General features: G+C 52.2%; 1 protein-coding gene across 4 annotated transcripts; it reads left to right on the top strand.

Moving 5' to 3' along the window:
- Positions 1-156: 156 nt before the first annotated feature.
- On the top strand, positions 157-11,406 carry GMEB1 (glucocorticoid modulatory element binding protein 1). Of its 4 annotated transcripts, none has more exons than XM_068172604.1 (10): positions 157-295; positions 1,689-1,849; positions 2,768-2,850; positions 3,795-3,919; positions 4,731-4,834; positions 5,252-5,406; positions 6,529-6,657; positions 7,357-7,494; positions 8,569-8,682; positions 9,744-11,406. In XM_068172604.1, the coding sequence occupies exons 2-10, from the start codon at positions 1,722-1,724 to the stop codon at positions 10,448-10,450; spliced, it is 1,683 nt and encodes a 560-aa protein (XP_068028705.1). In that variant the 5' UTR covers positions 157-295; positions 1,689-1,721; the 3' UTR covers positions 10,451-11,406. The 4 variants fall into 4 exon arrangements, with proteins under 4 accessions (XP_068028705.1, XP_068028702.1, XP_068028704.1 ...); XM_068172601.1 differs by having other exon boundaries at positions 8,560-8,682; XM_068172603.1 differs by lacking the exon at positions 157-295 and adding an exon at positions 816-910 and having other exon boundaries at positions 8,560-8,682.
- Positions 11,407-12,717: the final 1,311 nt, after the last annotated feature.

Below are 12,717 nucleotides of genomic sequence, written 5' to 3'. Positions count from 1 at the left end.
GACTCGCTGCTGTGACCGGGGGGAGCGAACCTCGCCGTGACACCCCCGTCGGTAACTCGTGGCTTGGACTGGCGGGTGACGCCACGAAGGCGATACTGCCGGCGGCCACCAGGGTGCAGCACAGCGCTGCGTGCTTCACCGGTCGGCCCCTTTAAGGCAGGCGGCGGCCGGAAGTGCTGGCGGCCGAGGCCGCGGCGGGCACTGCGCATGCGTTGCTGCTGCCCGGCCCGCCTCCCCCCTCCCCATCCCCCCGTTCCCCCGTCCCAGAGCCCCCGGTCTCGGCCGCTCGCCGACGGTAAGGCCCAGCCGGCGCCGCGCTATGGGGGCCGGGAGGGGCCATGCGGCGCGAAGGGGCGGGGCGGGGCGGGAGGGGGCCTGGCCCCGCCGAGAGGGGAGGGAGGGGTCGCCGCCGTACGTGCCGCCGCCGCTGCCGCGAGGGCGGGCGTCGCGCGCGCGCCGCTCGGGATGGGGGGGGCAGCGGGGGGGTTGCCAACGCCGTGGGGAGGGGGGCCGAGGCCACGCCCCCTCCCCCGGACAGGCCACGCCCCTTCGCGCCGTGCGCGCCGCGGGGTGGTCCCGCGGGTCCCATGTCACGTGACCTGTCGACCCCCAGCGCGGAGGAGGCGGCGACCCCCGAGCCGCGGCGCGGAGCCCCCGCGGGGCCGGGGGGTTCCCCCGTGTAGCTCCCCCCCTTCTCACTTAAGGCCTCGGCGTGATCGCCGCCGCTATTTGTCCGTGTCCTATTGACCCCCCCTCCCGCCCCGCGCCAGATATCCTGGCGAAGCTCTGCCGTCTCTCGAGGGGTCCCGGGCGGTTCTGTTCCCCGGAGCGGGATGAGGCGCGGGAAACCACGGGAGTCCCACGCCTGGAGCCGGGTGGGCGCGTGGTCCCTGTGTCGGCGGCTCCCCAGGTTTGAGCTGGTGTATCCCAACCACGGGATATGGAAACCCCTGTCACCCACCAGGAGATCCTGACCTGAAATTCTCCCATCTGAGGTTTCGATGGGATATTGAGAAGAAATTGTTCCCTGTGAGGGTAATGAGGCCCTGGCATAGGTTGACCAGAGAAGCTGGCTGCCCCATCCCTGGAAGTGTCCAAGGCCAGGCAGGATGGGGCTTGGAACCAGCTGGTCAAGTGGAAGGTGTCCCTGCCCATGGCAGGAGGTGGGACGAAATGAGCTTTCAGGTTCCTTCTCACCTGAACCTTTCCACCATTCTGAGACTGGCTTTCCCAGCAGCTTGTAGACCTGAGGCTTGCAGGGATGACCGCCAGCTGCACACTGTAACCAAACCACCTCTGTGCCTCATGCACAATCATAGGCACATCCCCTGGGAGTGCAGCTTCTCCGGGACGCCCTGTCAGGTCCTCCTGTGTTAGCACCACACCTTGACACCAGCTTCTACTGGGAAGGATCATCCACAGGCATGTTTCTGGTAGTGAGGGATCAGAGCATGCCAGGGGTGGACCAGAGCATTCCAGGGGTGGCTGGAGGCACTCTTGCCAGGGCCAGTGAGAGAAGCTCTGTGTTGAAAACACACTCTTGCCAAAACCCACCAACGTGGGTCTGTTCCTTGGTGCCAGGTTGGGGGTTCAGAGCTGGAGAGAGCTGCTGGCTCGGGAAGTAATGAGTGGGATGATACTGGGGGGATCTGCCTCTGGGGTCTGTTCCCAGCTCTCATGATCTACAGGGAGGAAAAAACCTTGCCGGGTTCATGTGAGAGATGGCGAATGCCGAGGTGAGCGTCCCTGTGGGTGATGTGGTGGTTGTACCAAGTGACGGGAATGAAGGGGAGAACCCGGAGGATACCAAAACCCAAGTGATCTTGCAGCTCCAGCCGGTGCAGCAAGGGTGAGTAGGATGGTACTACCTGGGAGGTGCAAGGTGGGATGGGGGGGGAGCCCTGTGAGTTTTCATGGGACGGAGCATCACTGTGTTTTCCAGGTCTATGTCAGTTTTGTGCCAAGCAGGGGAGAGAGAAAATACAACAGATTAAATCTTTTGTGTGTGTGGTTGTCATGGGGCCTCCGAGGGCTGAAATTGTCCTGCGAGGCTGTGTTGGTGCAGTGCTCCCAGATCGTGGAAGAGTGCTGTCCCAGTCTCTCTTTTCCTTCTCCAGTCCCAGGGTTGGTTTTTGCCACACTATAGCCACTGGATGCGGTGGTCTGTGTGTTCAAACCTTCATGTGCCAGCTCTTCCCTAAAATAATCCTCTTCTAAAATAAAGTGAGGCTGGGATGTGGAGGGAATTTTGTAGCTCCCTGGCAGCTGCTGCAGAGAGTGGTTTCATCTTCACTCTGGATCAATCAGGATGGAAAAAAAACTGGCTCTAGTTTGATAATATTTGCAGGTCAGGGTGGCTGTGGGCCTGACAGTGACTTCCCTTTGTGGTCATCTGTATTGCAGTGTCACACAGGGCTGGAAGGGAAATCCTGGGACACTGGGCTCTGCTTCCTGTTGTCGAGGGTGACTGAAAGCAGAGGAAAAGGCACAGGGAAGCCTGCAGAGCTGCCTCAATGGCGCTGGCAGAGTGGAGAGTGGGATGACAGCACTGGGAATGCCTCTGCGTCTGTCACCTCTTGGGATTATTAGTGTTTTGTTTTATTATTGTTCGCCAAAAAATTCCTGGTGATTGAAACTGTATCAGACAAAATTAATGTCCCTTGAGGACAAGCAAAAAAAAAAGTACTGAGTTTTTTAATCCTGTGCTGTGAATCCTAATTTCCCATTATTTATATAGTTTGTTTATGGATGGCCACTTTCACCACAGGATTTACCAAGAGGGCTCCGAGGCCAGCGCCGCTGTGGTGGCCGTGGAAACCCACACCATCCACAAGCTGGAAGAAGGGATTGGTGAGTTCCCACTTGGCGTGGATGAATCCCCTCCTGTGCAGGGCTGGTGTCTCCAGTTCGCTGGGCTTCCTTCTGGCTCTGCCTCTGCAGATGCTGATTTCCAGGCATGGATGTGGGTAAAGGGGCTGGGCATACTCTGGAATAAGAGTCTGCTGTTACTGCTTGGTCTCAAAGTCCTGGAAGTGAGATCCTGGCTCTCCTTCAATGAATGGTAAGGGCTCCCATGGGATCCAGGGGAGCCGGGATGTCACCCTAGTCCTAGTGTGCAGACACTGGCAGCAGGAATGTTAGTGTTGAGGATGTGGTGGCTGAAGCATCAGGCTCTGGTTGTGGGGTCTTCGCTGAACCAGCCGTCTGATGGTTTGGATTGGATGTTCATAAGAACAGAGCAGGTTGGCTCCAACTGCTCTCTCCCATCCTGAGCAGTGTGTGGGAAAAGGCTTCTCTCACCAAATGCTGTCACTAGATCTTGACTAGAGTTGTGCTTCCTGTGTCAGTTTGGGTCTTTTGGCAGGATTAGCAGAAACCCTGCACATGAAGAGAATATACTATCAGTAAATATCTGATATCATTGCTAAAGGGATACCAGGGCTGCAAGAATCTGAGAGATATCTGTGCTTCACATTTTAAACTATTTTGTTGCCACTAAGATTGTTCTCATTGACACCTTCCCCCCTTACAGATGCGTTTGATTTCTGATTTCATGTTTCCTTATAGATGAGCTTCATCTGGAGCATTGTTACACCAAAAAGCAGGTGCCAGTTGCTGTTAGAGTTAATCTGAACTAACTCTGAGAAGATGGAGAGGACTGATCCTGAACTGGGATCTGCCCTTTTTTTGGTTTCCCAAGTGCAGGTCTCATAACCTATGAGCTTCCAGCTCTCGCCTTGTGGGATTGGAGCCTCTTGGGTGGAAAGTTTCACTTTGAGCTGTTCCTCCCTCAGACCCCAGCACCCTCGAAACGAGTGAGGAAATTGAGATCGCCTATCCCATCACCTGTGGGGAGAGCAAAGCCATCCTTCTCTGGAAGAAGTTTGTCTGTCCAGGAATTAATGTCAAGTGTGTGAAGGTAAAGGAGAAACTCCCAGTGGATTCCTTTCTGCTCTTCAGGTGTGCTAGTTGGCCTCCACAGGAATTCCTTAGTTTTTGTGTTTCATCCTAAGTCCTTGGACTGTTGGTGCCAAAGTTGTTTTTTGATGGGGAGAAGCATGGAGAAAGAGTGGATTAAGGAGGGAAGGATATCACCCACTTTGTATTTCAGTGGTGTTGGCCCTTGAGGAAGGACTGAAGGCAGGCAAGAGATACGTATTGAGATCTGGCAGAGCTTTGCCTCCTCCCTTTTCCTCAGTGTCCTGGTACTCCACTCCTGTCACTTCCTTGGCGAGCAGGTTGCATTGAGAAGAGAAATCTTGGTGTTACCTTCTCCCACCTGAGACCATGGCAGTGTGACAGCCAAGCCCCTTGTGCTCCTGCCCCTCAGCAGGAACTACTCGAGTCTCTGGAGCAGGGCAGAATGGATGCTCAAGGGAAGACCTGTGTCAGCTGGATGCTGCTGGGCCATTGGATGTAACAGAAATCTCCTTTAATGATCTCCAAAATGACCGTCCATGTTCATAGGAGATGATTTGGTTCATATAAAGTCCTCAGGGCTGTTTTTGGTTAGGGCTGTGAATGTCTATGGTTGGCAGGTCATCCCTACAGACATGCTTCCTGGAGCTGTGAGCATTGCTGTGCCCAGGGGGGATCAAAGCTGGGAGAGATCTGAGAAGCAGCTCCTCTCTCTGGGTGGAAGTGGGGGCTCAGATGAGCTGTGTTGGATGTCCCAATCCTCCCAAGTGATATTACTCTGTTTGCTGAGCCTTTGCTTTTCTCGTTACCAGTTCAATGACCAACTGATTAGCCCGAAGCACTTTGTTCACCTGGCTGGGAAGTCTACCTTGAAGGACTGGAAGAGAGCCATTCGCCTTGGAGGAATCATGCTAAGGTATATGACTCCTGTCCAACTTCAGAGCTCCACCCCTGCAGCTGCAGGACCCCCAGCAGGCATTTTGTCTGCCTTGCCGTCCCCAGGAGGCCTCTTGGAGGCCCACAGTACCTGGCCAGCAGCCTGCAGAGATCCTGGCTCTATGATGTGAGGGTCAGGATCCCTCACCCTGGATAGAAGTGGCATCGCCTGGGGAACCTGGGGTGAAACACGACTGAAACCATGTGTGTGAAGCTGGGGGACTCTTGTGTTTGCCATTTGAAAGCCTTGCGGGAGATTTTTTTGGATGCAGAGTGGCCCTAGGATCTCCTTTTCTCTTTCCTTCCCATGACCATAGCGTTCCCAGGTGGAATACTCCCTTTTGTCTCTAGGCTGAGATTTGAGCTGAGCCTGATTCTATCCCCACTCCCTGCACAGGAAGATGATGGATTCAGGGCAGATTGACTTCTACCAACATGACAAAGTTTGCACCAACACCTGTCGAAGCACCAAGTTTGATCTCCTGATCAGCAGTGCCAGAGCACCAGTGCCAGGGCAGCAGAGCATGGTGCAGACTCCAACCTCAGCTGATGGTAGGAAACCAGTTACCAACGCCATGGGAACTTCCCTCTGATGCTCCTCTCCCTCCTACACACACCTTACACCACCTTCCCGGGCACATCCCAGCAGTCCCACCAGGAGTTTGCTCTGGTTTCTGGGAAGGAAAATGCTTCTCGTGTCTGTTTGGAGGAGTCTTGGCAGCATCTGTCAGGGAGCTCTGCTCTGCAGAACTGTGAAGGTTGGAAAACAGCTGGCATCAAGAAGCTGCTTTCCAGAGAGGCAGCCTTCATAGCCAGGAGAAGGATTGAGAGCCTTGTAGGGATCTTTGTTCTGGGATCATCATGGGAGTAAACACTTGTGAGAGCTTGCACAGCATTTTCTGATATATTTCCCATTTGGGAGTCTGTTATAAAGGCATGAGTTGGTCTCAGGAGTGAATTTAGAAATGCTATCCTCCTTCAGAACGTCTATGAACAGGATGTGGTAGTTGGACATGATATGATTGTCATTCCAGCTGCAAGTTATCAGTGATCCTGTGCTCCGGAGCAGATATTGATCTCTTTGCTGAGGTTAAGGGAGAAGACTATTCCCAACTGTACCACATCGTAAGGCTGGGTGGGTTACATTTCTCTGAGCCCCTGGGTGGGTGATATAGCAGACTTGTCCATAGGCTAAGGAGAATCTCTTGGAAAGCACCATAGCGAACTTACCGTGGCTGCACATTAGTTAGTCCCAAATTTGATCTAGAAACTTAGAATTGCATCAGATCCATTTACCTTTTATAAACCAGCTGGGACCCCAGCTCCATTTCATGAGGGATTAGGGGTGCAGAGCTTCCTGTGGATGATGCAAGGGGAGAAGGGTGGCTGGGCTGAGCCTTATGAGTTCCCTTCTTTATTCTGCTCCCTTTCTGCTCCCTTGAGCCGGGACCCCACTGTGCAAGGCACGTGGTTTTCCCTTCAGAAGCTCCAGAGCTTTTCACAGTCACTGTTCCAATGAGAAGCAGCAATATTTGCTTTTAAATGGTTTGCTTGAAAGAAGCCAAGCACAAACCTGACCCAAAGAGTGAAAGAGAGCCTGGGGAGAGCTGAGGGGTTGGGAAGCGAAGCAGGGATTCAAGCTATCAGAAGGAGCTGATGGGGGCTTTTTGGCAGGGAGCATCACCCAGATTGCGCTGTCAGAGGAGAGTATGGAGGAGGGGATAGAGTGGAACTCGGCTCTGACAGCTGCTGTCACCATGGCCACTGAGGAAGGCATGAAAAAGGACATGGATGAGATTTCAGGTAAGCTTAGGCTGCTTGTTGGGTGTTTTCTCCCCCTCTCCTCCCCTGTTACATTTTGGAAACCTAAATCTTGCAAATAAGTAAAGTTTGGGCAATGACAAAGCTGTCCCTCAGCCCCTTGGATCTCCAGCATTACCCAGGCATCTGGGCTTTCTGCCAGTGGAGCTCCTGATCACTCTAGGACTTTGGCCCTGGCCTCATGCCTAATGGATAATCCTTCAGATGAGATGTTACTGGTTGCAGTGAGGAGCTTTTCTGTTTTATTGCAAGGATGTGAAACACATCTGCCAGCCTGGAGCCAGGCTGGAACCAACAAAGAGCAGAGTCATGTTTGTTCCCTGTCAACTCTCTGTTCTGTGTCTCTGGCCTTCCATCCCCTTGTTATATCAGTATGGAAGCTCAGCTAGAATTTCCTCAAATAATTATTTTAAGCTCTGCACCTTGCAAAAATGTGAAATGTTGCCTTAGAAGTCATGGACTTGTTTAAAAACCTGTCCCTGATTTGCTGCCTGAGTCCATTTGGCTTGGTTTGGGGTTGGTTATTTTTTTCACATGTCCTGTCCACCCCAGTAGCCAAGCTACCTTGCAAAGGTAGTCACCTTGAAAAGATACACTTGCCTGAGAGGTTTAAGGTGGCCCTGTGGGAAAAATGCCAAATGCTTGTATATATTGACTTCTTTTCCTCCTCTTTTGTGCCAGAGGACACACTGATGTTCTGGAAAGGAATAGCTGATGTGGGGCTGATGGAGGAGGTAGTGTGCAACATCCAAAAGGAAATAGAAGAAGTCCTAAGAGGTGTGCAGCAGCGGTTGGGTCAGTCTCCCTTCCAGATGACAGGTAGGTTGTGAGGAAGAAGCCTCAAAAGGGCAGTTGCAGGCAAAAAAAAAAAAAAAAAAATCAGTGCTAAGAGTCCATTCCACCATATGAAGCTGGTGAGTCAGGATGGGGAGCGAGTTCCAATCATTAGCTGAGTTGTGGGAGCATAGTCTATGTTCTCAGCCTGCCCAGCTGTGAAGTGTCTTTGCTTCAAAGCACAAGGATACACCACTCCATCCTGTTCCCTGAGCAAAGTGACCCTGGCAGCTTGCACGGACCATCACATGACTGTCCACAGCTCCCAGCCCTGATGGAAGCTTTCCCAGAGTCACTTCAAGTGGAGTTACTCAAACACTTCTCTGTGACACTGCAGGCCTAAACAGGTCCTGCCCCCTCACTTCTTGTTTTGCTTTCACTGGTGCCAGAAAACCTGTTTTGGGGGCTGAACCAGATGAGGGAAATGATCTGGGTTAAAAATAAATCCCCTCCCCTTTTTAGGATTCTTTTTAACTGGTAACAGGCTCCCTATTCTGCTTCAGCACATGCCCCTGTGAACACCTGTTGTTGATGCTTTTCCTGGGAGAACATCCATGTAGCCACAAACTTCATTTTACCCAGGTTATTTTTTTTTTTTTTTAATTTTCTAATTTATCTTTGGGCTGGCGCATTTTTGTGTCTGGTAGGTGTCAGGTTTTGGGAACTGTGAGTGATTGAAGTCAGTGGATTATAACAGACATTTTGCACAGCTTTCCATGGAGCTTGGCATGTTAATGACACTGTCAGGAGCATGGGGTGATGATTTGTAGGTGGAGAGCTCGTTTGTAGCTCTGTGGTTACAAATTACACTTTCATTTGCAGCAATTAGGAGCTGCTTGAGTGACAGAGCTCTGTCCAATTTGCTTTATCATGTGAATGGGATTATTTAATCCTGGGACATCAGAAGGATGAGGGGGTTGGGTTTCCTTTTTTTAGCTAGTCCTTGTGAAAGAACAGAGAGAGTTTTAAAAAGCAGTAGAAAATTTTTGGTGTAACAGGAGCATCTTTTGAGTGCCCAAGTCTTAACATCCCTGTGCCCTTTCCTTGGAGATGCTGCAGTCCTGAACAATGTCGCCCATACATTTGGCTTAATGGACACAGTCAAGAAGGTACTGGACAACAGGAAAAACCAGACAGAGCAAGGAGAGGAACAGTTTCTTTACACACTGGCAGGTAAAGTGCCTAGCAAGAGTTCACATCCTCCTGCTACTCTTGGGAATGGACATGACTTTCCTTTTCCCCAATTAATTAGGGTTAGTGCTCAGTACAGGCTGCCCCAAAACAAGTGCATCCCAATCCCTTCCTGTCCTAGCGCTTGAGTGAAATTTCCTCTCTCCCCTCCTCACACAGAGAGCAGTTGCTCAGGATGTTGGACAGCCCAAAGTCTGTGCCCTTTGCTGCAGTTGGGGTGCTGCAGGCATGAGTCTAATTCCCTCAGGATTAGGGACAGGACCTGCCAGTTCAGTGTTGTGCCATGGTCACCTGGGCTGTGGACAGTGTTGTGCTGTACCCAAGCTAATAAGCCTCTCTGAGTATGGGGTGCTGAGCTTCTGCTTGTCTTGGCTGTCAGGGCTATCTGCTTGTCTTATGGCGCTATTGGGTGTCCTGTTCATCTTCCCCTGAGCTGAAGCCACTGACTGACCTGGGATCCCCAGAGCTGCTCACTGGATGTGTCTCCCTCCTCACCATGTACTGTAGGATCTGTTGTTATCTGAGATGTTCTAGTCCCCTACTGCCCTGGATAAATGAGGTCACTGTGCTACTTCTGGCTCCCAGTGTTCCCACTGATAAGTGTTGAGGGAGATATTTCATTGACCCAGGCATCCTGCTGGCTGTCCCCAGTGCAGGTGCTTGGCTCCTGGGGAGGTGACCCAGCCAAGCTCAGGAAGCAATTGGAACTGCCTGGGTAGGTTTATCCATTCTCCCTTGCAGGTGGGTTTAGCTTGTGGGGAGTAGAAATGTCCCATCTCCTTATCAGTAGGAGTAGCCAACACATATGGAATGTTACCTGTGTCTTACCCAGGTGCTGGCAGCTGGTACATTGACCAGGTCTATGTAGGTGGCAGGACAACCTACCCTTTTCCTTCAGTGCCATTTGATCTTGAGGGAGAAGCCATGATCAAGCTCACTGTGTGGTTGGGTGACCTCCTGTCACAAACCTGGGAGTGGTTCTGGAGCCCCAGGAGCTCCTACTTACCCTGGTGTGACATGTTGCTCAATCATTCCCTATGCAGACCTGGAGCGGCAGCTGGAAGAACAGAAGAAACTTGCCAGGGACCAGAAGGCCAAGTCCCAAACCATCCAGAACGTGGTGCTGATGCCCATGAGCACTCCCAAACCTCCCAAGAGACCCCGTCTGCAGCGCCCAGCCTCCGCTACCATCCTCAGCCCCTCCACCCCGATCCAGCAGCCTCAGTTCACTGTCATCTCCCCCATCACCATTGCGCCTGTTGGACAACAGTTCTCTGTGGGCAACATCCCAGTGGCAACCCTCAGCCAAGGCTCCAGCCCGGTGAGTGTTCATACCTTGCCATCTGGCTCCCAGCTCTTCCGATATGCCACCGTGGTTTCATCCTCCAAGACCAGCTCCTCAGACACCGTCACCCTGCACCCATCCTCCAGCCTGGCACTGCTGAGCTCAGCAGCCATGCAGGACACCGGGGCCCTGGCCAATGTGGCGACCATGGTCAACCCTGTGGAACTGGTGGCCATGGAGTCTGGCATCACTTCCACCATCCAAGCTGTGGAAGGCACCTCGGACGATGGGCAGACCATCATAGAGATCGACCCGGCGCCAGATCCTGAGGCGGACACAGACGAATCAGAGGGCAAAGCTGTGATCCTGGAGACAGAGCTGAGGACTGAGGAGAAAGTGGTGGGAGATGTGGAAGACCATCAGCACCAGGTCCATAATGTGGAGATTGTGGTCTTGGAAGACTAGTGGGGAACGCAAGCATCAGTTAGGGGAAGAGTTGGGAATTTGTTTTATTTCAGGCTTTTTTGTTAAGCATCTTTTCCAGCCACCCCATTTGTTACCATGGATATTTTCATTGTACTGTACTGTATATATTATATATATATATATATATATATATATATATATATATATATGTATATGTAAAGGTTTTTTTTTTTAACAAAGCTGGAGAAACACGTGAGACTTGGATAAGGCTCCGTGTCCGTGGAGCACTGAACAATACCGCCTGTGGCAGGGTGAAGGAGAGACTGGATCTCTGCTGGACAACCCAACCAGGAGGAACTAGCCATGCCTCAGTGCTTCTGCTCCAGGGCTGCCCTGGCCTGGAGACTTTATTTGAGAGACAATAACACTTGCTTGTGGATGTGGCTGTGAGAAGGGGTGACGGATTTGGGGTGGAACAGGTACCTCATTTGTATTTTTATTTTCCCCAGGGAAAGGGAATTCTGTTGGACCCTTCACTGTCACCTCAAATGGAATTTTTAATTATTTTTCTTGCTTTGGGGAGGCTGACAGTACAATGAATTTACTGTCCATGTTCTCCTCCTCCACACAAATTGTTTTTATATCTCTATTTTTTTGTATTTGTTTGCTCTCTCCCTTCCCGAGTCCACATCTCCCAGCTGCAAAGCCCTGGGACCTTCTCTCAGGGTCCCTGTATCCCAGTCCCCCTCCTCTTCCCATGGCACTTTTCCCCCATCCCTTTCCCTGCCTGGCAAGGCTTGGTGCTGCAAACGCCACTTGAAGACTCCGAGATCACTTCAGCCTTTTGTATAAGGCAAAAAATACCAACTCAAACTCAAGCCCAGATCCTCCCTCTTGGCTACTCAGCACCACAGGGACCTTTCAGGGTGTACAAAGCATGTTGTGCTGTTGCTTTCTGGGAGAGCCAGATTTCAGATCAGGGCAGCTTCTGTTTACACTGTGTGCTGAGGCTGCTCCGTGCTTGTCGCTACTTGTTTGGTGGTTTTATTTTTGTATTATTTTTTCTTCTTTCTTCCTATAATCTCTTGGCAGGGTTAGAACTGGCACATTGCTGAAATACAGTGCACCCCACTGTTTTCCCACTTTCCCCCTTTTTTTGTCGTGGTTGGAGATCCATATGGGCTTTGCCACACTGGGAAAATGGAGGGGGAAAGCACCGGGTGGCTTCAGAGGTGCAAAAGGCTGGGAGGGTGGGAGCTGCTTGGCTGGAAATATTAAGCAAAGGAAACACACGTGGGGAGGGTGGGGGGAGGGCAGGAAGATGTGTCTGGCTATTTTTTTGCATTAAAAGGAAAAATGGAGCTAAGCTCCAATGGATTTTTTCATTGGAGAGGTGAAAGGCGGTGCCTCCATCGCCTTGGGGACAGCAGGGGATGGGCAGGGATTCCTGAACCTTGATTTGTGAGGTGTGGTCGCTGCTGCTCTGATCTTGGCCTCTGGGAAGTGTTTCCTGGCTTGGGGTGGAGGTGGGAACAGCTGTGGGAGCCAGATCCCACAGATCTGGAGAAGGTTCTGGGGAGACTCTTAGAGCCCCTTCCAGTGCCTAAAGGGGCTCCAAGAGAGCTGGAGGGGAACTTTGGAGAAGGGCCTGGAGGGACAGGACAAGGAGGAATGGCTTCCCACTGCCAGAGGGCAGGGTTAGATGGGGTTATGGGAAAGAATTCTTCCTTGTGAGGGTAGGGAGGCTCTGGCACAGGGTGCCCAGAGCAGCTGTGGCTGCCCCTGCATCCCTGGAAGTGTCCAAGGCCAGGTTGGATGGGGCTTGGAGCAACCTAGAATAGTGGAAGGTGTCCCTGCCCATGGCAGGGAGTAGAACAAGATGAGCTTTCAGGTCTCTTCCAACCCAAACCAGTCTGGGATTCTGTGGTTTTGGATCAGGGATCCATCTCCTTCTACATCCAGCCACCTTCCCTCCATTCTCCTCTGGGTTCCTCAGGTTCTTGATTGAAGGGGAACGGGGATCTTTTGGGGACCCCCTTCCCCAATCCAGGCATACAGCAGATCCTGTCAGGTCCCTGCTGGAGCTGTTCGTGTCTCTTGGCCAGAAAGTGGGGTGACTGTGGGCTCCCTGATTGCTGTACACCCACTCAAAAGACTGCGATGTTCCCTGGGTCCTCTGTACCCTGGAGTGCTGGACTGGGGACAGGGGGAGCTAAAATGTCGCGGTGCGACAGGATGAGGTTGGGCTGAGCAGCCGGGCACGAATTTGCCATTTTTTCCTTAAAACCTCAGCGAGGCCACCTGGC

Source organism: Anomalospiza imberbis, chromosome 25, assembly GCF_031753505.1.
Source record: "Anomalospiza imberbis isolate Cuckoo-Finch-1a 21T00152 chromosome 25, ASM3175350v1, whole genome shotgun sequence".
Lineage (NCBI taxonomy): Eukaryota > Metazoa > Chordata > Aves > Passeriformes > Viduidae > Anomalospiza > Anomalospiza imberbis.
This window is presented reverse-complemented; position numbering and strand designations above follow the sequence as displayed.